This window comes from Epinephelus lanceolatus, chromosome 17 (genome assembly GCF_041903045.1).
Source record: "Epinephelus lanceolatus isolate andai-2023 chromosome 17, ASM4190304v1, whole genome shotgun sequence".
NCBI lineage: Eukaryota > Metazoa > Chordata > Actinopteri > Perciformes > Serranidae > Epinephelus > Epinephelus lanceolatus.
The window spans coordinates 28,445,543-28,471,102 of NC_135750.1; the positions used below are offsets into that span (position 1 = coordinate 28,445,543).

Below are 25,560 nucleotides of genomic sequence, written 5' to 3' on the forward strand. Positions count from 1 at the left end.
CCCCGAACGTAAGCTAACAGTGCATTGTTGAGTGACTGATAGAGTTTGCTATTTACAGTAGGTGGGGTCTTCTCCAGGAAGAGGCGAATCAATAGAGCCAGTTCCTCCGCTGTGATTCGCTGGCTCACCATGGCAACCAGCAGCTCCACTAGCACAGTCTGGCAATCTGAACGTAGACCAATGAAGAGCAGATTACGTAAACAATTTTCATTCACTTGGGCATGCACCAGAACACCACAGGCAGAAACACAAAACAGCATCACTCCTCGTGTTGCTCTCAGCAATAAATAGAAATGGTACAGAAAAACAAAAAGGCCACATACATGAGAATATTTAACAACAGCATATAGGATAAAGATACATTCTATATATAAAATCAATCCTTTGGGTACAGATTTTCCCAAGAATTACTAGAATGATTCAGACTGAGAATGACGTTTGAACCCTGAGGACCCAGTCGAAATGTCAGCAGCAGGAAAAAGAAAATTTGCAAACTGAGTGTACCCATTTTTTCCCCCTAGATGTCACACATGAATAATATCCTACAGTGTCAGATAAGACAAAAATAAACCAGAAGAAATAACAAACCTGTCAAGGAGGGGTCTGTTTGGCTGAGGATGCTGTGAAAGCCAGACAGGATGGTTTTAACTCCCCCCTGTGAGGACCAGAACAAGAGGTCAGTCATATTCCTCAGAGCACAGCTGAGGAGAAAAGTAAGACAGACTGCTGAAACAGTTAAGAGCAGCACAAAAAGATGCGGTCAGTCTGACCTGGTCATACAGTAAGGCAGCATTGCGGCAGTTGGCGTGCACTGCACCCAGCAGGCTATGAAACACATGACTCAGAACATCCAGGTCTGGGGAGCCGGTGGCGAGCAGTTGCAGCTCCATTGTGCAGATCTCTGGGAACAGCAGCTCGCCGCGCCTGGGCCCGTCTGCCACCGCCGCAAACTCACGCAGCAGAGCAGACTCCACCTTTACTCCTAAGAGAACCACAACACACACCAATGCGAGATGAGTGACACAACAAGAGACTCGCACTCAGGCATGGAGATGTGATCAACCACACACTGACTGGCACAGCACACATGCTAGCACAGACACACACGTACACTGGCCAGTGGTGTCACTTAAACACCTTAACAATCCACAGGCATTCCCTGCTTCGGCTCTATCCTCCCATCTTGGAGGCAGCTCATAAAAATGAATTAGCCTCAGTGCTGTGCTCAGCCTCAGAGCAGCATGGGAGTCCCCTCATGATTTACAGGAGAGCAGCCCAGCAGGCTCTCACACTGCTTCTGGGACCTCCTTTGATTAATGAAGCTTGCTCTCTCTCTCCCTGTGCACAGCTACACAGTTTGCCTCCATCTAACACTCACACATCCAGATATATACTGCTGAGCCTGTCAGGAAATATAAAGTCAAAGGCGTATACCAACAGGTATCACTTAATATCATTGTGTGAAAAATTGACATGCTTGTGTTTGAGGTCAAATTAACATAACGGTTTAGTTGTGAGGATGGGGGCTGGGGCTGAGAGCTGGTTTATGTGATTGACTTAGTATTGATGGATTAGTATAGGATAGGGTGGGTCTTGACAAGCATGTTGCTTTTCCTATTCCATTTTGGACATGAAATAATAATTCATGTTGCTTATTGCAAGTCTGTTCTACATGTTCACCATTAATTGTTGGTTATTTTCTTAAGTTTTTTATATATTTCATTTATCTTTTAAGTGTTTGAAATAAAGTATATTCATTATAATTCAATATATTGCAACAGCATCCACTGTATGTAATTTTTTGCTGTGATTTTGGGAAAGAAATGTAGTCTTTATACCTCAGCAGACAGGTGAGGCTCACGAGGTACTTTAGGTTGTCCGCCAATCGGGAGGATCAGCGGTTTGATCCTCTGCTCCTCCAGTCCACATGTCAAAGTATACTTGGGCAGGATATTGAACCACAAAGTGCTCTCGATGGTGTGTTAATGTCTAAAAGCTGAGTAGCAGGTGGCACCTTGTGGCCACCAGTGTGTGAATGGGTAAATGTGACTCACAGTGTAAATGCACTTTGAGTGGTCAGAAGACTAGAAAGGTGCTTTAAAATTGCAAGTCCATTCACAATCCATTTTACCATTTACATATCATTTGAATTAACCTCCTGTATAACAAAATATAAGAAGCTGGTAAAGCTGCAGTGAATACATTTAGATGAGGAAATAGACTTCATAAAAACATAGTATGTGTTTGGGCTATATTGTGATGTAATATGATTGGATTGTGAAGAGACAGCATTTATCAGGAAATAGTAATTTGGGCAGAAATAGGAAAGCCTGGGGAGTCAGGATGTAGGATGAGCAAGTAGCAAACACCACAGCTGACTGTGATAGGTTAAGACACCTGTCAATCAAGCAACAACCCCCTATGTACTCCGAGACTTCTACAAAACCACATGCTGGTGACTAGATATGAGGCGATATGAAAATGGCATTATGATCATGATATTAACCTGATACTCATCAACATATGCTTGAAACGGCACTAAAATGGCACTAAAACGTACCAGAATCACTTACAGTTTGTTAGGAAACAGGTATTTTTAATGCATCACATAAAAAAGCATCATATCTTTTGATATAAAATATGCTTTGCTTGATTAAGATCCTTTTTCTAGGTTGGTATGTATGCAGCCTGTTTCTGCAGAGACTATATTAGTGCTGGTTGCCTAGCAGTCTGTCTGAGGGCTGCTGGGCATGATGTTAAGTATTAGCCTGATAATAAAAATTCACCACAGGTTATTGTAAATGTTTTTTATCGCAATCTGCTACAACATTGTATATTGTCTCATCTCTAATAGCGACCATTACTTAAGCTACTGACATCCTATGTTTTTGAACAAAATAAAAAATAATAATTTGAATAGCATTTTAGAAGTCCTTTCATTTAATTAACTCTGTGACTAAAGTAGCCAGCAGCTATTACTGTAATAGTAGTGCTTACTTTATTAACATGATGCATTTCAGCTGAACCAGTATGTTCAATATTAAGGAGATATGAGAGGAAGGGTGGAGCATTATCGCCTGGGTTTGGGGTTAAAATGTATCTAGCATGAGGTCAGTGTTTCAGATTCACTGTTTTTCAAGACGAAAAAGTATTCCAGGAAGTTAGAGTCTCCATTTGATGGAGACTTAAAGTCACAAGATCCAGCTCATGAGGCCACAGAGTGTAGTTGCCCGCAGTTGTAAAATGTAAAACAATGATTGTATTCTGAGGGGATGAAAAAGTAAAAAGGGTGTAATCAGGCCATGTTCTTAACCGGTGAGACCAGAGTGGAGAGTCAGAGTTAACACAAGAGGCTGTTGTGAGGAGAAAAAAAGCGTTCCGGCCCATTTCTGCCATGTCATATGTGTGCATAAAAACTAGCCACTTCTTATTGCAAAATATCCTCCACAGCAAACCAAAGGAGGATGTGGGTTTTACTGCAAAGTGGTTAAAAAAACATGATGCTGTTCAATATAAAATCCTCCATTGAATGGAATGCATGGAAATGCAATAATGAATAATAATTCAACAAGAGTTGGGCGATCAATTCAACAGCGGGAGAAGCAAGATTTCCCAAGGCTAAAAATAAACAGGTTTAGAGGTTGAGACCGATACACGACCTCTCAATCCATCAAGATTAGTATGTTGACATTTACCACAAACAAAAACAAATGTTACAGAGGACGGAGCACATGATGAAAAAACAATTAACAGCGCTCTTAAAATAATAATAATAATAGTGCGCTAAGCGTTAAACCAGCCTAAGCTAATATCATTAGGAGCAGTCAGGTGTGTGCGGTAGCTGTGGAATTTTGAGGAGGAGTAAGTGTGTATGTGTGTGTTTGTGTGTGGTGTGGCAGTAAGCATGGACCTACCCTCTTCCTGCTTGGCCATGTCTTCAGGGTTGCTTTCGCTGTCAGCGTCGTAGCCCTCCTCCTCCCCCGGGGGCTTGACGCCACAGCTCTGCACCTCGTCCACCTCCTCAGACAGATCGCCTGCCGGGGCCACCCCCTCCGCCAACACCTGTAGCTTCTGACAGAAGGAAAGTCACAGAGGAAGAGTGAGATCGAGACACAGAGAGAAAGAGGAGGGGAAGCAAGAAAAATTCATGGACTTGAATCCCTTTCAGTCCAAACACAACAAGATCACCGCCTGGTACACTGTCAAACAGTTCGTAAAATGAGATACATTTCACAAGCTCTTACCCAATCCTGTTAAAAAAAAAACAGTCCTGGATTAGGAATGTTTTGCTAAAATATACAAAGCATGAAAAGCAGCGGTCCAACCACTAATACAGCGAAAAAAATTGCCAACAAAATGTTTTCAAGAGAGAGGGTAAAAAAAAAAGTACAAGATTTTGGTCATAAGACAAATATCAGCTGACTCACAGGGCACTCACACAGCCCAGTTCCTTGACGTGAACAATCAGTCATCATATGTGCACATAGACAAACACACGCACGCACGCACGCACGCACGCACGCACGCACGCACGCACGCACGCACACACACACACACACACACACACACACACACACACACACACACACACACACACACACACACTCAAGTAAACAGTCAAACTCTAAACCGTTTACCAGTTCAAAGAAGGGGCTTACTGTAATACACACCTCTATTCCTTTCAGCATAATATGAGGCTGCTTTGATATTCAATTGTGGCTGAAGGGAGCATTTCAAAGAATAGTCCTTCGGTGGACAAATTTGTGGTGGAAGACTAATCTTGGAGCTTCATAGCACATACTTGTAATGGTTAAGTGAACATCACGCTCTGCTGGGTTCACTGAGAAAGAAACTAAGCTCTTAGGAAATAGGTAAATCTATTATATAAAAATCTAAATCCCCCAGTGTTGGAACAGGCTTACTCAGACAGGCATTTTAAGACTTGTGAAAAACACATCTGAGGCTGTGAGATAGGAGGCACCCACTACCAGGCGGGTAGTCATTTTAGTGAGAACAACCAGGAGGAAAATTATTATCTTTTCACATCGGGTTCTCTTTTTTGGTACTTGTCACACTTCCTGGAACAAATAAAAGCAGTTACATGTCTGATCCTAACCACACATGGTGTTGAGTCATTCATTAATGTAGATTACATTAACAGTGTCACTATTGAGAAAGCGGGAGTCACTGTGACTGAAGGACATGTGTGAATATTTCAACTAATTTATTCTTTATATGTTTATGAAGGCTATATTGGAGGAACTTGCACTATCATGTAAAAATCTTCAAAATAAAGTACCACCTGATTGGGTTTCAAAATGAGACCATGCTCACTCACGTTCGCATCCACTGCTTGCTCTAAACAAAGGCCATCATTATTTACGTCTGCTGTTTTGTTGCACATCGGGCAGATAACGGCTGCTTAGCAACATAGTGTGAGTGGCCATACACAGCCTCCCTGATGCCTGATGACGCTTGGCTGCAAAATGGTTTTTCTTTTCATTGTACGGTTCCCTCCTAAATAAACATCGCTGCTCTTTATATTTTGCCGTGGCGTTCAGCCAAAGAAGCAGCGTGTGGTGACTGAACACAGTCTGTTTCATTCTACTGGGGAAAAAAAGCAATTTAACAACTGTAAATACAAAATGTGCGTTCTTTCAATCTTTTGTGTTTGAACGAACCTTTATCAGGCAGGGATTCATTGTCCCCTCGACAGCAGCTCGTTAGGCACATTGAAAGATAAGTTTCAATCATTCAGCACACAATATGATGCAGTTTGTGTCTGGTCACATGCTTGTTTTGACCTCACTTGATTCTTTCCAGTTGTCACCCCTGCTTCACACCATTTGCCTCTTTGCCACCTTATTAAACTGGTGATGAGACCTTGTTTAATGAAAGGGCAAGACACAAAACAGAGCACAAAAAACAGCCCTTATTTCTTTGATAATAGTTACTATTCTTTCAAGTTTTGGGTGGCACTTTAGAGCTGTATTATAGAGAGGACAGATAGGGGTGTAAATCACAAGTTTTATTACAATACAATATTATACTGATTCTTTGGACAACAATGCAACAATATGCATTATTAAAATGCTTATGGTTGGCTGTGTACAATTACCTGTAACTAGCACTGTTTGAATGTTTGGGAAGGAGGTGTACTTGGACAGAAATGGTGCCATGGAACTTAAAAAAAAAAAAAAAAAAAAAAAAAATCTTATCTTAAAGATGACGATATGTGTCGATGTTTTCACTTTAAATCCATAATATTGGATCGTTGATCATTGGCACAATATATTGACCCAGATTGATGTGTCCTTACATCCCTACTGACAGGGAGAGGAAACAGGAAAGGAGTGGCGACAGATAGGACATGCAGCTAAGGTTTATAGTCCGTGCCTTGAAACCACAGGATGCCAAAAAGCATCTTGTTACTGATCTGAAAATAGCAGCAAATGAAATTGTAGAAACATTAAATAAAGTGAATAACTAGAGTGTACACTGGCACTTTGTTACATAGGCAGAGGGCAGTAGAGATGGAGTAGTTGTTAGTGTAAGAAGAGGATACTTGCAGTTGTTTGAAAATGTGCACATAAGATGCAAACAATGCATTCATAGTTTTAATTAGAATTGAAAAAAAGCTTCATTCTCCAAGATGAGCAGAGTAACATTTTGGCTGGAGCTTTATGCTGTGATGAAGATAGTACCTCCTGTAGTTGCAGAGGAATCAAGTGTCTGACTGGCAATAACCTGAACTTGCCTCTTGATACACGAGTAGCTCGCAAAAACTTGAGAATATAAAAAGGTGCTGTAACTTCACTCACAGTTTGTCCAAAGGCAGGACTCACCCTGTCTGACTTCTCCTCAGGGGGATCAGGGCAGGACGACACCTCTGCCAAGGCCACTCTCAGGAGAGAGTCAAACAGAGGAATAGCAAGGTCAGAGTTCACCACCCCTGAGCGAAAGAGCTGGTCTCTCACCTCAAACAGCGTCTCTTCAACTGACTGGAGCTACAGTGGAGAGGAGACAAAACAGTTTAATTTAAGCCAGGGTTCTTTATGTGGTTGAAGTAGTCAGGGATTAGCTGAGTATGATATCAAACTACATACCTGATGAGAAAGCTCAGGCTCTATCCTCTGCAGGGCCGAGTTAGCACTGTGCAGACAAATAGCCAGCAAGGCTTCAAGGAGACGAATACTTTGTAGTTGCCACTCTTCCTCCAGCTTCTTTGCTGGATCTTTGGTCTTTCCCTCAGCTGGACCAGTGCCGAGGGTGTCGGCTGAAACATGAGTTGTCTCCTCCTGTCCCAGTGAGGTAGTTGTGGACTCAGGGCTGCCTTTGCCCTTACCATCCCTCTTCTTCTTTGCTTTCCCATCCTTGGTTTTACAGGAAAGCTTCTGAATAACCATGTCCATGAGGCGCAAGCAGACATCGAGTCCTCCTAGCCTGAAGAACTGCCTCTGAAACAAGGGGCTGGCCAGGTAGATCCACCGGCACACTGACCAAACATCTGCAGCGCGTCGTACCTGCTCTTTGGAGGGCAGAACCACGCTGTCTGGGGACAGGTAAGGCAGTCGCCCGCCAAGAGGTTCACTGGCAGTACTGTCGTAACCTGAAGTGTCCTCAGAGTCATTGGCCGAGTCCCGGTCAGAATCGGCCTCTTTGCTGACACAGAGGAAGGCCACACACAAGAAGAGGTTGATAACGTGAAGGTGGGTCTCTGCTCGGCTGCGCCCGGGTCCACGACCCTGCCCACTCCGGCTCTTGTGACGTGGATATGCCTCCTTTAGGCCTTCATAGAACTTACTAAGGCTCTGTGGACCTTCTCCAACTCCTCGGGACCCCAGTTCCTCAGCCAGGCCTAGGACGGCTTCCCTTTCTTCAGCATCAGCACTCTCCAACTCCTGAAGCACTCCGTCAGCCTGCTGGTGTCCAATGCCTATAATCAAAGTCTCAAACACCTTCAAAGCCAAAGAGCGTGTCTGGTCTAGGTAGACGAGCTCTGTCACCTGGTTGAGCCCGTTACAACTGACAAAAAGGTCTCTGATCACCCTGTAACAGAAAATATTAGAAAATGAGCAACGTAAGACAAAACATGGACATAAACATTACACACACTCGATATACATATGGGCAACTAGCAAGACAAGAAATAAATTATTCATTCATGGACATTAAACACTTTGATACACTATGCTACTGGTTCTCAAACTGTGGTACATCTACCACTGGTGGTACGCAAGCTCCCTCTATAGTAGTGTGTGGAGGAATCTCCCAAATTAATTTATTTAAATGTATATAAAATGTTATCAAAATAGCAAATTTCAAATAAAAATACTTAAACTACGAGATCCCTGAAATTTAATATTTTTGTTTTAACATCAGCCCACAGTATAGTCACATTCTTGAATATAGTGAGCACATATATCCATGATTAGTTAAAGGTAGGGTCTGGAGGATTTTCCAGTTGCTGTTTGTAAACACACATTCAAATTCGGCCCCTCCTATCAGGCTCAACTCTCCTGGGTGTACGGAGCCCGGAGGTATGGAAGAAATCTTCACAGAAGAGGTTCAGACAAGGCTCGCGCTGGTGCACGCTCGGACACGCTCGGACACGCTTGGGCACGGCACCTGCGCTCTGTCATTGGCTGGGGAAATCTCCGCCCAGAAGTGGTCCGAGCTCACAAAAACATCAAAATACAGTTAAAGGGCAGGAGCTCTGCAAACAGAGTCACCACCACACATGAGTAGAAGCCCATAGGTGATGATTAAGCAGGATTTCATTTGTATATGTCTATATTTTGTTTTGTTTGAAAATCCTCCAGATCCTACCTTTAAGAGTTGAACCATGGTGGCAAAAGACTGGAGGTAAAATGAATAGTTTAAAAACACTGCAATCGTGGCAAATAGAAACTATTAGGAAGAGAAGTAGACGAAAATCAACTAAGCTCAAGTGCTAGTGGCTACTTAAGCAGCACCAGTGAAGTCTCCACAGCACTTGATGAAGGGCTGACCTCTGCTGTGTATGAGAGTTTTGTAAAAGAGTTTAAGTGCCAATATTTTCTGCACTATGCCATTCATTTACTTAAAAATTACCCCCAGGAGGAACATAGCTATGCGTGTGCCTCTCACTGGCCAAGGAAAAGATTAATATGGTGACAGAAAGAAAAAGAAAGCAGATATGAAGTGCGCACATTTTAACACTTCCAGATCTCCCAGCAGTTAAAATAAATGGCACCACTCAGTCTAATCTAACAAACTGCAACTAGTCAATCAGAGGAAAAGCCACTGCCACCACAGAGGACCCATCACACTCCTTCCTTCACTGATTTCATTTCCTCCCATCGGGTTGCAGATGTAATTTCCCCCAGGGCACAACAACTCCTTTAAATACATTAGTCAACTTCTATTAACATGATAAATTAACTGTGAAGGACACAACACGCCAACATTGCACATAAACATAACTGCTATATTTCTAAAGTTCCCACTTTATGTACTGCATTTGCTCTGTTATCTAATGTTCTTTTATTGTATTTATTTTACTGAGCCACAAAAACAAATTTCCATCACACTGTGTCAAAGTTATCTGAATGTGAATCACACGTATAGTTACCAAAAACAAAGCTGACATTTTACCCTTTTAAATTTGTTTACTACAAGTATACACACACTATTGAGGCAGTGATAAATAATAAATCACGCTATTACAATGCAGGGTAAATTATCTTAAAAGAATAATGTGTCACCTCTGAGTGAAGGTTAAATCAACATTTGGTGAGAGAAAACAAGCCTCTCAAGAGACGTGCTGACACTATACACTGCCTGAAAATAAAAACACTTTAATCTCAGCATGGGATTGTTTACCCAGTATGTCAAGGAACCGAAACAGATGTTCACTTGACGCTTTGAGCTCCGTGCATGAAATGGGTACATTTAATAAACAATAAACTTACTGATTTTTTTCTCCTATTCAAACCCTTTCTCCAGCCTTCCTCTAAATTAATGTGGAGTTGATTAATTCTGCATTTTCAGAACATTTCCTCTTTTCATTAGTGGTGTGCAAGTCCATCAGGATGACTTTCCATTAGCCTGAATATTTAATGCTCTCATCTGAAAAATATGGAGTTCTGTTATGCAGAAAGCTACAGGGGCGGTGCAAGATGATGAAGAGGAAGGCAAAGTTGTCAGACGTTGCACAGCTTTGAGTAGATTATTTGTCTTTTAGGTTATCTTGCAACAAGTTTTCTTGTTGGCAAGCTTTTAAATCAATGTATACTCTGTAGCTTCTGTATTTCTGTAGCCATTTAAATGTAGGAGAAGGATAAGAACACCCAAATATAAAAATTCTAAACCTTTGTCATTCAATACACTATTTAAGTGTGTGTGTGCCCAGTGATAATTTGAGTAAAAAGCACTCTGATTATACTGAATGTGCTGTTTGGGACAGGTGACTTTTATTTAACAGTTTGAAAAAAGGCTGAAGAGATGGAAAGTTAAGATTGATGGTCATCACTAATGTGTAATAATGTAATGTACCAATATTTCAAAAGAAAAAAAAACAACAACCCTCAAATATGTCATTGGTCCACCAGATGGAGTCGTATAGTCTAACCTAATGAGACTGACCATATCCAATACAGTATATGCATGGATCTGTGGTTTCACCCTGTTTAGAAGAAGTAGTTCAGAAGCATCCTGCTACAGGCTATTTCTTGATCTTGCTATGCAGCAAACTGCAATTTGGTTGCCAATGCTCCCGAACATACTGATTCTTTTAAATTAATAAAACCAGTTGTGTGTTACATTTAAGAAACCACTATTTTATTTACCATGTGTGCTGCCACCTGAAGTTTGGATGATGTATGCTTGTAGGTGAAGGTTTTTTTTTGTTGTTTTTTTTTTTCAACCACTCCAGAAACCTTTACTTGGACACCTCTTAAGTTTTTATGCCATAGCTTCTGCCACACCTGCTTCTCCGTTGCTAAGGTCTCTCCACCCATTCTGCCCCCTTAAGATCTGGCTGGATGACGTAAAATGCATCACTTCTGGTGTGCTAGTGTTGTCACCATAATGGACTTCCCAATTTCAGTACAATACCTTGAAAAATAATCCACATTCCATACCTATTTTCTTTTCTTCGTTAGTAGCAGAGAACAATAGGATGACTGTCGTAAACATTACAAAACAGAGAGCAAGAAAATGCAGCTGGTAGCAGTGTATCGATAATGCAGAAATTGAGTCTTATCACTGTTTCAATTATTTAGAATTTATGTGTATTGATATTTGAATTGATATTTTTCACAATACTACTGTGCGCCTGCACGGGAAAGTTGCAACAGACACCATACACCACTACTCTGGTATTCTGTATTCTGTGAAGTACAGAGAGGTTTTCCTGGTGGCTTTAGACTTAATCAACATTATGTAAACTTGTTTGGCAAGGGCTTGAATGTAACAGATGTTCAATTGGATGTAAACTTTCCGCATGCCAGCTTTAATCTTGCATTAAAAAGGTATTCAACTGTACATCCCTTATACAACCAATTATAATAATGAGCTTCCTTATGTATGTAAATTACAAATATTCATTGAGCAGCAGTGGCTTGGTATGTGAACAAAAATGCATTTAAGGTATGTGAAGGGAAAAATAACACATGAGAGAGCTCAGGTCTCTGAAAGTGGGATTTATCTGAGTATAAGACTTGTATAATGATGTCTTTTACATAAGTGTAAGGACCTAAAATTGTCTCTAAAGTGCCTTTTGAAAAGGCTCAGATGACAAACATCACAGCTGTAAAGACTTTGAATGCCAGTCAAACCTGCAGAGAGCAGAACAACACACTCTGAATTTTAATAAGGAAACCTATCCGCCCACCGCTGACAGACTGCCTCAAAGCATCCATCCATCCATTTTCTATACACACTGATCCTGTTTAGGGTCGCATGGGGATTCAACCTATCCCAGCATGCAGTAGGCAGGAGCCGGTGCACAACCTAGACAGGTCACCAGGGTTAACAAACAGACAGACAAACACATTCACACTCACATTCACACATTTCTGGGCAATACAACGTCTCTGAAATGTTTCAGAGCTGAGGACTCAAAAGTAAACCTAATTAATACAGTAATACCAGTTAAAGGTGTCTGAACAAACACCACAAACACCTGCTTTAGCCAGACTAATGTACTCGTAACAGTGTTACATAAACAGTCAATAACCCGTCTATTGCTCAGTCCACAAAGCTGTAATAAATAATTGATTAGCATCAATTAGCAATGACCTGCAGAGACAGATCTAATGACAAACAATGTCCAAGTGGATTAGGTGTCTACTTTGAGCTGGCTGGTTATATTTGCTTTTTTATGATAGTATAAAAGGAGCAGAATTCATTTTTTGAATAAGAAATTTGCTAAAACATTTTTCAGAAGACCTACCTGCATCACTGTGAAGACAAATTAGTTTTAACACATATTACTGATGCTTCTGCACTTTTAATTAACCCAAGAACAACTTGCAGCTACACATCTTTCTACCTCAAAAATTTAAAATTTAAAACACATCTTTAGCAGAACTGTGAAGTACTGTCCAATACTACAGGGGAAACTCACTGATGAAAACAACCACTTAAAAAAGACAGATGATGAAGGAAAAGCAGGACTCAAGAAAACTCTTAAACTGATATAAAATCACTCACCTTGATTTGAGAAGGGCAGGTAACGTTTGCAGGTAAATGAGTAGTACCTCCACAGGCAGGCACTGTGTGTGATAGCTGCAGACCTGAGTACAGACAGTAGAAACCCCCAGCTGTTGGGCATGGTGGGCCAGCTCTACCCCTCTCTGCAGTACGGGGTTGAAGATGTGTGTGTAGAGCTGCCACTGAACTATAGCATTGCCCCGCAGGGTTAGGTGGCACACATGGCCAGCTATCTGCTGGCTCAGCTGCCAGTCCTCGCCAAACACTAACTCTTGATAGGCCTCCAGAGCATCCCATTTCCACAGCATGTCCTCTGCCCCCCCTCCGCTTGGCAGAATACCCTGGGAGCGGTAGCACAGACTGGTAGGAATGGCTGAAGGTTCCCCATGCTGCAATGTCTCCTCCAGGCCTGGCAGCTGGCTGCTGTCCAGAGTGCAGATGTTACAGGAGGCCAGCTTGGCTCTCTCTGAGGGTTGTCCCCCACCAAGCTGGTCTAGGATCAGTCGGCCAAGGACACTGAGAACATGAGACTGGTAACTACGGAGACCTGGAGCTTGGAAGGCGTGCAGCAGGGGTCCTACAACTGAGCGGGGGTCCATACAACAGCAGATTCCAACAGCCTGCACCCCAGCCAGTACCTGCAAAACAGCTGGCCCGCTGGGGGACAGTCGCTGCAAGAGCCGCAGACATTGGTGAGCACAGGCAGCCAGGCAGCAGCAGCGCTCGGGGTAATGCACTGCATCACCCTCCATCCCTTCCTTGCCTTCTCCATCCTCTTCAAAGGGGTTGCGTCTTGCAGCTTGCTTGAAAGCAGAGACGGGCAAACCTGACAGGTCTCTGTGGTGATGCAGGAAGTGGGAATATTCACAGCGACGGTGACGGCGTCTGGCACACACGGACTGATGAAGCTGCTCTGACTTTGCCTTCTTGACAGCACTGATGATTTTGAAGACCCCTGCGATGAGACCTCGTAGCCTCTCTGAAGCCTCACCTCCTACTTCAGAATCCCTGGCCCTGCCAAGTCCCTCCAGTCGCAGCACTGTGGCCTCAAACAGCTCCAGGCCACGGTGGTGGACAAACTCATGGATGAGCTCCAGCGCCTGGCTAAAGAAAAAGGGGTTGGGTGTGGATGCCTGCAGGCAACCCAGCAGCACTTGTAATACTCCCTCTAGAAGCTCTGGCAGCAGTAGCGCCCTGTGACGATAACGAGAGAATGAAAAGTCATCCTGGACTTCTTGCAGGGTCTTCTTAGGCCGAGGAGCAAAAGGGTCACTCTGTCTGTCCAAGCAGCTCCGGATTTTGAGGGTGGCTCTCAGCAGGTCTGTCAGGCTGCGTCTCAGGCTATCTGGGAGGGTTTCACTCTGACTCACATCCACCGACATCAGGTGCAGGATGGTGCGTAGAAGCATCCTCTGGACCAGTGCAATGGGCTCTTCGGTCCAGCCTCCTGCAAGTTCCTCTCCAGCCGTTCCACCAGCCCCTCCCCCTGGACCACAGCAATCTCCAAACTCTGTCAGGATCTCAGTGAGAGTTGGTACGACACTGACTGCCAGGCCGGGGTTGTGGTTGATGCTCATGTCAAACTTACAAACCTTCTCCAGCAGGGAAAGCAACACATGGCAGAGATCAAAGGGCGAGTTTTCCATGCGGTTGAAAATTGATATTGCAGCTGGGTCTGTCAGGGTTTCAGTGTCTGAAATCTGGGAGCCAGGGGCTCGGGGGTGTGGGTATGGTGCACTCATAATTTCTGTGGTGCTGGTAGCGGTGGATATTAACTGTGAGGCCTCTGAACGATGATGCTGACAGCTTACCCGGATGGTGGAGCCATGTGACCTTCGGCTCCTTGCACCACCGGGGCCTGGAACAGATTTGTCTTCAGGGTTGGCTTCTGAATCTGAGGTAGAAACCTGGGACTTCCGAGCATCCTTCACAGAGTATCTCTGCGCTGTCCTGCGTGACCTCCGTGACCTCCAGGTGCCACTGCCAACACGTGACCTCTTCCCAGAGTTCTGTTCATCTGTCGCAGCCTTCTGTCCTGCTCTGAGAGGGGCCGCCTTCACCTCCCGGCTTAGGAATATCTCCAGTAGGGACGGCAGGGTGAAATCTGTCAACACAAAGAAATCTGTCAGTTTCGTTCTGGATGTACATACAAAGCGTGTTTACACCTGGTATTAACATGCGTCCTGGTTGATCCAATCACAAGTGGACAGAGCTAAATACAAGTGTAAACGACCACCAAGACACATTGTGATATGATCCCTCAAACTTAACTGCATTTATTTTGTGATTTTCTGATGCATCTCTGACACCGACTACGCCACAAATGCAGGATGTGATGGTTGTTTTGGTGACAGCATGCTAACACTCTGCAACCTGGTCATTTTATAACAAGTTGGGCAAAGTGTTGAGTGCTTGTTCATTGTTTTGTTCTATAGAAAGGAGACGCGTTGACTTCTGTTGACAGCGATATTTCCAGCTGTGCCAACACAACTGGTAACGTGACTAGCAAGCAGCTAGCGTGAGTGTGGTTCTAGTAACTGTGCGTGGAGTCCTTTGACCATCTAACTTAAGTGATATAGGCAATAATTATACCTGAACACAAGCAGTCAGCTGGAGACACATGACAGACACAGGTGTAAACGACAATGTCTCTCGGCTGTCAACTTGGGTTAGGATCACAGAAACGTTTGTTAATACCAGGTGTAAACAGGCAAATGTACTTCTGGACATTCATACTGTTATTTTGAGCCCCATTAAATTTAAATTGTACACTGAAGTCATAGTAGGTTAATGTCCGATTATTTCACATTTTAGGAATTGAGACTTAAAACAAACATTTTTCAAACATTAGCTATTTGGAATTAAATTTCCAAAAGCACTTTTTTGAAGTGTAAAATGACTAACATAAAGCTCAGCCATGTCAGCAGATATTCTGTGTTTGTTAAAACACACTCAGTGAGTAAGAATTAATTAAAGTAAAAATGTCTAGGGTCTGTGCTAGATAGGATCAGCAGTGCTGTACTAAATACCGGTGTCATCCTGAGGTCAGCGGCCTCTGAAACCACTAACTGTCCTGTTGTGTGGCTGTTTATGTTTGTAACACTGAGATTCAACATAATGGAGACATTGACTACAATGATAAACAACAGATTCCTCCATCTCAATAATGAGCACAGTTTGCAGTGTTGAGCAAGAAAAATACTACATTATAAACGAAAATGAGTCATTTGATAAGAATGATTTGATTTGATAAGAAAATCACAGACAACATTTACAGTCAGAAGCAATGTGCACACATTCCACTGCCTTCACCAGAGCTAATGCTGAAACATGGCCTGACCTTAGTAATTGGTAAAGAATTATGTAAAGACGGGAGATGGAGCAAATATATAAATGAACATAGCTAGAGAACATTTCTGGCCCATGAAACGCAGTCTGCATTTTTGTTTGTCTGTACAAACGATATTAATGTACAGTTTGTAAGTTACAGAGAACTGCACAGCAAATTTCACACTTGTAAAAACAAAGTATGTAAGTCGAAATCAGTAGTTACAAACCAGGAATAAGAGGTGGTCACATGCTAGTACAGCTGTGCAGTGTGAGCTATGTGCTGTTGACATCAGCATGAACATGAACAAGTAATAGAGTGAGTATTTGTGGCTACTGACCTGGGGCTTTTTCCTCCTGCACAGGGATCTTCCAGACCAGTGGCAGCAGAGACAGCAGCAAAGTGAGCAGCTCTTCCCGACAGGTTAACTCCTGAGAGTGCAACAAAACACACTGAGGTTACCTAGAAAGCTTCCCTGCCCCTCTCCCTGTGGTCACACTCTGAAGTCACACCCAGACACTCCCAGCAAGACAAACTCTTGTCCATAGCCAGTACAAATGTTTTTTTAGGTTTCATTGCTTTCAATGAAGAGAAATTAGCTACTTCAAGATGCAGCTTGTATCTGAATTTGGCTGTTTTTCAAATTAACGGTGTGATCCCTGCACTTAATTATTGATTTGTGTGCGTTTCGTTAGCCACTTAGTTAGTTAGTTAGTCTCTGGTGAAATGTGTCAGGAAGCAATGTAGCATCTACATGATGGCTGTTACTTCCTAGACCATGGGGATCTCATGTCTATCCCGGGCATACCTCACAGCAGAGAGAGAACCAACTCCTTCGTGTGTTAATTAAAAACAAACAACCTACTCCTTCATGTGTGAATTAAAAATTACCAACATGCTGATTTTACAAGATCTTCTTTTCATTGTATAATACAAAGTGCATTAAATCATCACAGGTTGTGCAGTTTCTCGAAGGTAATTGGTCTGTCACTTCTGTGTTGTATCTGCACAGCATGACATTGACTTTAATTTCTCATTCAGTAACTAACTACGGCTTTTCATCAGAGACTCTCTAACTGATTATTTACATGAAAACATTTACATCTATTTAATTATAGTTTTTGGATGCTCAAACTATAGCATTACCAATTCTGGATTTGTCAATCTGATACCGCACTAATATCAGTACTTTGTAGAGATATATTGACCAACAGTGTTTAGTTACTTATTTATAAGAAGGCAGAGTGGAAATATGGACAGAGACAGGTGTCTGACATGCAACAAAGGTCATCAGCTGGAATTGAACTGGCAACATTGCGGTTATGTAGCATGTGCTGTAATACCGATGATACTGATATATATTTAAAAAGCTAATAGCGGCTGATCTATCAGCGTGGCCGGTTTATTGGTGTAACTTATACAGCTTTTTATCTGGTTGTAGCTAAGCAATTGCCATTTAAATTATTCAGTTGATGATGTACCCAGAGATGACAGTTGCCTGATATTTAACACTGGTTCAGTTGAAAAATATTTTAAAAAAAATGAGAATATCCCTGACCTTTAAAAAAAACTCCCAAAATGGACCATCAGATACAGACTACTTTTTTTCTGTTATTCATGTTTATGCTGGTTTTACTCATGTAATGGGTCTTACATAAGGAACATCTTACCGTGATAGACCTGAGCCATCTGAACAGTGTCACAACTAATGAGACCAGGTGGCGCAGGGAATTTAACAGCACAGTGGAACAAACGCAACTTAAATACATTTTTATACTCAATTCAAACACAAAATTTAAGTACTGAAATCGTGTTTTGCAAACCACAGGTTCTTACATACCACAAATAATTAAATGTTTACAAAATGCCTGGCCCTGATTGTTAATAAAAGGCTCGACTCCATCCAGGCTGCAGCTGACACACACACACCTGGAGCTTGAAAAACACACTAGCACAAGAATGCATTAAATGTCTGTACTGGAGGCCCCGATTAAAAGAGAAAATATAATGCATGTGTGTGAAATTAGCTGAAAGATGTGGACGAAACAAGGCTGCAGGCATGCTGACACACAGGGTCATGTTCATCGCATTACAATATTTTATTCAATAATGCAATCATTACTTCAAGTCGGAGGATTATAATTTTTTTCTTCTTTAAAGGACTTTTTGGTCTGAAAATAAATGAAATCAGTGAGCTCATCTTTTATTCTGGAGCCTAGAGACCCCTCTAAGAACAGATTACTATTTACATTATGTAAAAAGGTGACCATGGCTGATGGATCCCTTGTCCATTCTCACTTTATTAGTCCACCTCAATGGCTGTGATACATTGTAGCACTGACCTAGGTGAGTATTTAGCCTGTTTATTAACTCAGTTTCACACGATGAGCATCAAAGCACTTTAAACCCAATTAAACCATTATGTGTGTGTAGGTTGAAGAACATTAGCAGTGGCACCACATCTGATGCATGGAACTGTTAAAGAAAAACGGCAAACCCAAACGCACATAGGTCATGTTGTTTTCAACGTTGTCCTGGTTTCTGACCATTTATGTGCAGCGCTGGACTCAACATGTGAAAGCCCCATAATTTATTCTGGAGAGGAGCTTCTCTTAAATTGTTACTTGACCAAAAAACCCTCACAGGTCAGATCAATACATAATCAGGCTGAGTCCAGGGTAGCCTGGGCTCTGCTTGTGAAGTCTGTAGACCTGAACATCAATGTGTAGACAGAGAAAAACACTGGGCGCCAGGTAACAGAGCAAACAATACCTGGTTCTGTGAGCACCATTCCTATCATTTTACATGAGCACCTAAATAAAGGGCTCACAAATCACTGTCGTAGATAGATGCTAACAAGCAAAGTGCCTACTTTTGCCTTTCATGGTACAGTATTTCCACCAATGCTGTGATAAACCTAGTCCAAACCATATCTGTAAAATCCATTATGAAAGAGAGTAATACTGGTGTATTTTGTTTATTGTATTATATAAATCACACTATCTATTCTCAAGAGTAATATGATAGTGCTGTCAACTGTTGTAAATGGATTTGCATATCGGCATCAACATCCTGCGTGCAACCGCAGCAGAACGAAGAGACCAACTTTCTGCAATCAATCAGAAAATGAAACAACACTGGGGCACTGCAGAGCTCATTTCCTCTCTAGATATGACCACCCTGCAAGCTGTACTGACACCAGCCACAGATGTAGAGAGGCAGCCTAATTGGCCACTAAACAAATACAGTGGCAATATTGGCCAAGCTGTGGTGTAATAATTGGGTTCAGTGTCTGGAAATCAAAACAGTTCAGTTTCTCATGTCTCAGGTACAGTCATGGAAATGTAAGCATATCCTCATGTGAAAACAACTGCCAGTGCTGTACTCAAAAGATGGTGAAGTGAAGTTAAACTCCAGTGTAAAGTTAAAACTGAAAATATACGGCAGTGTTCTAGATTTTCCACTGATGGGTTTTATTGCATAGTGGTCATTAAATACCCCTTTGATCTTACCATCTGATGTCCCTCTGATGTTATGCTTGCAGTTAATTTGTTTCCTTATCATGTGTGTTTGCATTATTCTGAATCTCTATTGCAGACTCTTTGCAATATACTTATGATGAAAGAGATAAGTGGCAGCAGAGGTTACAAAGGCTTATGTGCAGAAATGAAACTTTATCATGCTGATATTAAACAGCTGCACAAAAAAGGTTGAATAGATGAATTAACAACTATGAGGCAGAATTTGAAAATAAAAGCAGTGGCCTAAAGCTTGGTATAAATATTACTAAACTGAAGTACAGCAGAAGCATTTACATACAGTACAGGCCAAAAGTTTGGACACACCTTCTCATTCAATGCGTTTTCTTTATTTTCATGACTATTTACATTGTAGATTCTCACTGAAGGCATCAAAACTATGAATGAACACGTGGAGTTATGTACTTAACAAAAAAAGGTGAAATAACTGAAAACATGTTTTATATTCTAGTTTCTTCAAAATAGCCACCCTTTGCTCTGATTACTGCTTTGCACACTCTTGGCATTCTCTCCATGAGCTTCAAGAGGTAGTCACCTGAAATGGTTTCCACTTCACAGGTGTGCCTTATCAGGGTTAATTAGTGGAATTTCTTGCTTTATCAATGGGGTTGGGACCATCAGTTGTGTTGCGCAGAAGTCAGGTTAATACACAGCCGACAGCCCTATTGGACAACTGTTAAAATTCATATTATGGCAAGAACCAATCAGCTAACTAAAGAAAAACGAGTGGCCATCATTACTTTAAGAAATGAAGGTCAGTCAGTCTGGAAAATTGCAAAAATTTTAAATGTGTCCCCAAGTGGAGTCGCAAAAACCATCAAGCGCTACAACGAAACTGGCACACATGAGGACCAACCCAGGAAAGGAAGACCAAGAGTCACCTCTGCTTCTGAGGATAAGTTCATCTGAGTCACCAGCCTCAGAAATCGCAAGTTAACAGCAGCTCAGATCAGAGACCAGATGAATGCCACACAGAGTTCTAGCAGCAGACCCATCTCTAGAACAACTGTTAAGAGGAGACTGCGCGAATCAGGCCTTCATGGTCAAATAGCTGCTAGGAAACCACTGCTAAGGAGAGGCAACAAGCAGAAGAGATTTGTTTGGGCCAAGAAACACAAGGAATGGACATTAGACCAGTGGAAATCTGTGCTTTGGTCTGATGAGTCCAAATTTGAGATCTTTGGTTCCAACCGCCGTGTCTTTGTGAGACGCAGAAAAGGTGAACGGATGGATTCCACATGCCTGGTTCCCACTGTGAAGCATGGAGGAGGAGGTGTGATGGTGTGGGGGTGTTTTGCTGGTGACACTGTTGGGGATTTATTCAAACTTGAAGGCACACTGAACCAGAATGGCTACCACAGCATCCTGCAGCGACATGCCATCCCATCCGGTTTGCGTTTAGTTGGACGATCATTTATTTTTCAACAGGACAATGACCCCAAACACACCTCCAGGCTGTGTAAGGGCTATTTGACCAAGAAGGAGAGTGATGGAGTGCTGCGGCAGATGACCTGGCCTCCACAGTCACCGGACCTGAACCCAATCGAAATGGTTTGGGGTGAGCTGGACCGCAGAGTGAAGGCAAAGGGGCCAACAAGTGCTAAACACCTCTGGGAACTCCTTCAGGACTGTTGGAAAACCATTTCAGGTGACTACCTCTTGAAGCTCATGGAGAGAATGCCAAGAGTGTGCAAAGCAGTAATCAGAGCAAAGGGTGGCTATTTTGAAGAAACTAGAATATAAAACATGTTTTCAGTTATTTCACCTTTTTTTGTTAAGTACATAACTCCACATGTGTTCATTCATAGTTTTGATGCCTTCAGTGAGAATCTACAATGTAAATAGTCATGAAAATAAAGAAAACGCATTGAATGAGAAGGTGTGTCCAAACTTTTGACCTGTACTGTACGTTTGCGATAATAGCTGAAACTGCATTTAAAATGCACATACTGTATGACATAGCCTCAAGGGGAAGAATGCTGATTCATTAATGTGTGGCCTTGAACATCCTCACCTGGTCAATGATGGAGTCCAGGGTGCTGAGCAACAGGAAGCCACGTCCCCTGACTAGGTACTCTCCCAATGCCACCATGTGGCTCTCCTCCTCATCTTCCTCCCGTGCCTCCGCTCTCTGGGCCACCGCACTGCATAGTTGATGTACATCAGTCAGGAACTCTCTCGCCAGTGTGTTACTGGCCCCACTCATATCTGAGCTGTAAAAGAAGAGGTAAAAACATAAGACTGTGGTACAATCAAATCTGTAACACTCAAAACTGCTGTGTTGGATTATCAGGTTGTTCTTTATGATAAGAGAAACCAATAGGCTGTCATGAGTTTTAATATAAGACTGCAAATAAAACTAAGTCCCACACTTGGTTTCTTCTGATTTAACTCTTAATAAAGACATTCTCTGGCAGTGAAGGTAAACCCAAATTGATTTATGTAAGGTAGAAAGCTGAGGTTATGGAAGTAAAAACTAGTAAGTTTAAGTCAAGTTAGTCTTATTTATATAGTGCCAAATCATCACAAGAGTTATCTAAGGACACTTTTAATATAGAGGAGGTGTAGACCATACTGTTTTAATTTAATATGACCCAACCATTTCTAACACAAGCGAGCATGGTGGAAATTCACCATACTTGCTCAAGTTCAGGCTTAAATAAAACCTAATAGTCATACTTCTACTGTAGCTCACTTGGCTTTTTAAAACATATACCTTCTGCCACAGTATGTTAACATGACAGACTAATTGTCAGGTATATAAAAGCAAAGAAAATGAACAGTTTAGTGATAATTATGCACACTTTTGTTTGGGATTTAATCTATAATTTTACATTACTGATGTGACAAAGCAGCTATTTAATCACATAAGTTATTCTGTTAGGGTCAGTGTAACTGCATTGCCTAGGTATTGGCTATGATACGAGTACACTGTGGGGGAAAAAACCCAACTTCCTCAAAAAGCCTAAGCAGACAACACGCTGACATCCAGACAATCATGTATTTCCAACAACCTAAATAAGCAAAACCAACTGTTGGTCATTCAGAAGTGCCTCTAAGCTAGTATGCTTATGTCTGACACATCTAACAATAAGCTGTAGGTCTCAACAGAAAACACACACCTCACATCTCATTTACAGCTTAAGATACATCCCCCCTTTACAGGACATGGCCTCAGGACTGAGTCATAACTACTTCCATCAGACAGTAACCAAATAACTAAGTGTTCGCTTACATTCCTGCAGCTCTGACCCGCTTACAACATCCTAATGATAGCAATACGCAGAGGAGTGCTGTTTAAGAAAATCTACAAGTACTTCATTTAAAAAACACAAAAACTTATTTCTGACACAAGCCTCTGTAACATACGTCTGCAGTCGTCTCACCAAATGTTACTGGGCCAAACGGTTTCCTTGCAGTCATCTTGTGTTTGCTCCAAGCCTGACTGCAGCTCTGCTGGCTGTATCTGCATACCTCCTCACACGACTGCTGACTGAATTTTCTGTTCTGCAGCGCAAATTCCATTAAATTGGAATTTCAAATGGAAGCTTTCCAGATTCGCAGCAGATCAGCGTATCACATGAAAGCATGTGATGTCACATGGCGAGGGGACTGGCCTTGGGAATACTGATGAGCCCCCGGTGCCCTGTAGAAGACCTCCTTTATCAACCATCAGCCTTTGTATTCTGCACCACAACAACTGTTTGGGGATTTTTTAATGACAGATTATTAGTAACAACAAGCCACAGCACTAAAAGAGACAAGTTAGGCTTGACAAAACATAAAGCACTCAGGATGATATCAACAATATCCTCGATTCAATTCTTCTCTTATTTCTAATTCTATCTTGACTCTTGTCCAGATCACAAGTTTATGCACAAAACATGTTTTTGTTACATCTGATGATGACTCTCTTATATTCACTTTTATTTACTGCAGCTCTATCTGCTGTTCTAATTAAGACCACAAGGTTTCCAAAAAATAACTAGCTAAACAAGTTATATTTCATTCCCACTCTTTTGAAGAGGTCAGTTTTCAGGACATCTCCACCGCAGAAAGGCTTGAATTTTACTTCTATTGAAGGGATGATTTGCTTATTTTCAACCAGCTTTGTTCAGTTGAGTTCAGTTCGTTTATTGGTCTCCTTTGAGAAATTTGACTTGGAGCATAACAATGTGGGTAGTATATGTAAATGGATTGTAGTAAATTTCCCTCCATCTCACCAGCGCCCAGGTCACCCTGCTCGTCTCCAAGCTCAAACACTTTGTGTCAACCAGCAGATTTTTGATGGCTCTAAGCTGTTGCTTGAACTGCAGATTGCGCTTCCTCATTTTTGTATGCCCACCACTAGGGACACATGGAGTAAAGAAGTGGACTGAGACAAAGAGACTTGCCTTCTCTCTCCTAAACTCAAATCAAACTGATCAAACAACTAAACTAAGCAGTGCTGATGAAATATAAACCATGATTTTGTTACTGCGTTGGCTATTTCTCACCAAAATGATTTCAGAAACATATGTATCACAAAATAAGATGTCACCAACTGGACGCCACATGGTTTCCTGTGTCAAAACAGACAAGCTTGCATTACATCAGCCACGAGCGGAAACATTTATTGGTCTGGGGCGGTGCAGTACATTCTCGTAGTTGTAGGTTTTTTACATATTGAGCAAAAGCTAATGCCAAAGACGTTTTCTTAATTTTCTCTGGTCATGTAGCACCAATTTCAAAACACTGACAGCCCAGTTTTATGAAGAGACCATCTTTCCAGCAGTGAAATACTTCAGTGATAGAAGCAACAAAAAGAAAATATTAGGGATCGACCAATAGGGGATTTTTAAAGGCCAATAAGATAACGATAGTTTGGAGGAGGAAAAATGCTTGGCAATTAATTAAGTGATGAATTAATGCACACCCATTTGCCACTATTGAAGCCAAGTTCCATCACTAATAAGTTTGTAAAATGTCCTGTCCACACAGCATAATCGGTTTGGCCGATTAACCAACCTTTACAAGATATGCACTGATACAATACGTTTTATTAAGCATAACTGAATTATCATATGATGACATACAACATATTCATATTAACATCAGGATATTAAAGCTTGACCCATATCGACCTGTCCTACTTTATGCTGAATTGTCCTCTGAAACAACTATGCTATTACCGCCTGTCATTAAAATGCATTCAGTGACACGGTGTCACCTCGGTTAAAACTGAAGATCACCATGATAATTCATCTTACGTCTGAATGGAGCTTATTTAGGTCGCAGGCCTTGTCAGAAGCTTTGACGTGCTATATCAAGTTTGACTTCTTTAAGCTGTAGTTAGTAACTCTTATAAAAATAACTTTTTGTCATATTTGCTGAAACTGTGACTGTGACTATCCACACAGAATTACATGAGACAAATAGTCTGCTCCTCCCACCCACTCCTTGTGCTTTAAATGGCATTTGCTAGAATCTACTGCAGCTCATGGAAAATAACCAAATAACCATTGAGGAGTCTCTTAACACAGCTGTCAATCATGTCAATAACTGCTCGGGAACTGCGTTCACACTGTCAAACTAGGCAGTGCTGATCAAATATGATGAAATAGGTGCTCCAGCCAGTGGGCGGGGCTTAGTTTTCTCATTTTACAGTTAAACAGTACACTAAAATATGTTTCTGAAAACGTGAGGCAAGGAATAGACAATGCAGTAACAGAATCTTGACTCAGCGCTTTTGACCGATGTTCACAAGCAGTGATTGACATGATTGACAGCTACATTAGAGACTCCTTGGCTCTGATTGGCTGTTTACATTCATGTGTGATAATGCCATTATAAGCAATACAAGGAGGCAGAGGGACATACTGTGTGGTTACAGTGAGAGTTTCAGCAAATATGACAAAGAATTGTTTTTAAAAATGTCACAAACAACTGCTTTAATGTGTAATTGCTACTGTAATTTATAATAAAGCTACTGTTTTTATTCACACATGCAGCACAAGC

General features: G+C 41.8%; 1 protein-coding gene across 10 annotated transcripts in view; it reads right to left on the reverse strand.

Moving 5' to 3' along the window:
* The window catches only part of lyst (lysosomal trafficking regulator), a 76,130-nt gene that overhangs the window by 34,654 nt on the left and 15,916 nt on the right, over positions 1-25,560 (reverse strand). For 7 of the 10 annotated variants that reach the window (XM_078160893.1, XM_078160897.1, XM_033612761.2 and 4 more), the window contains 9 exons: positions 21,578-21,776; positions 16,365-16,455; positions 12,697-14,800; positions 7,107-8,049; positions 6,822-7,007; positions 3,915-4,071; positions 771-982; positions 589-655; positions 57-166 (listed from right to left, as the gene is read on the reverse strand). In XM_078160893.1, the coding sequence (XP_078017019.1) occupies positions 57-166; positions 589-655; positions 771-982; positions 3,915-4,071; positions 6,822-7,007; positions 7,107-8,049; positions 12,697-14,800; positions 16,365-16,455; positions 21,578-21,776 (4,069 nt within the window). The remainder of the gene's footprint in view (positions 1-56; positions 167-588; positions 656-770; positions 983-3,914; positions 4,072-6,821; positions 7,008-7,106; positions 8,050-12,696; positions 14,801-16,364; positions 16,456-21,577; positions 21,777-25,560) is intronic. The other 3 variants (XM_078160899.1, XM_078160898.1, XM_078160896.1) reach the window with 3 other exon arrangements.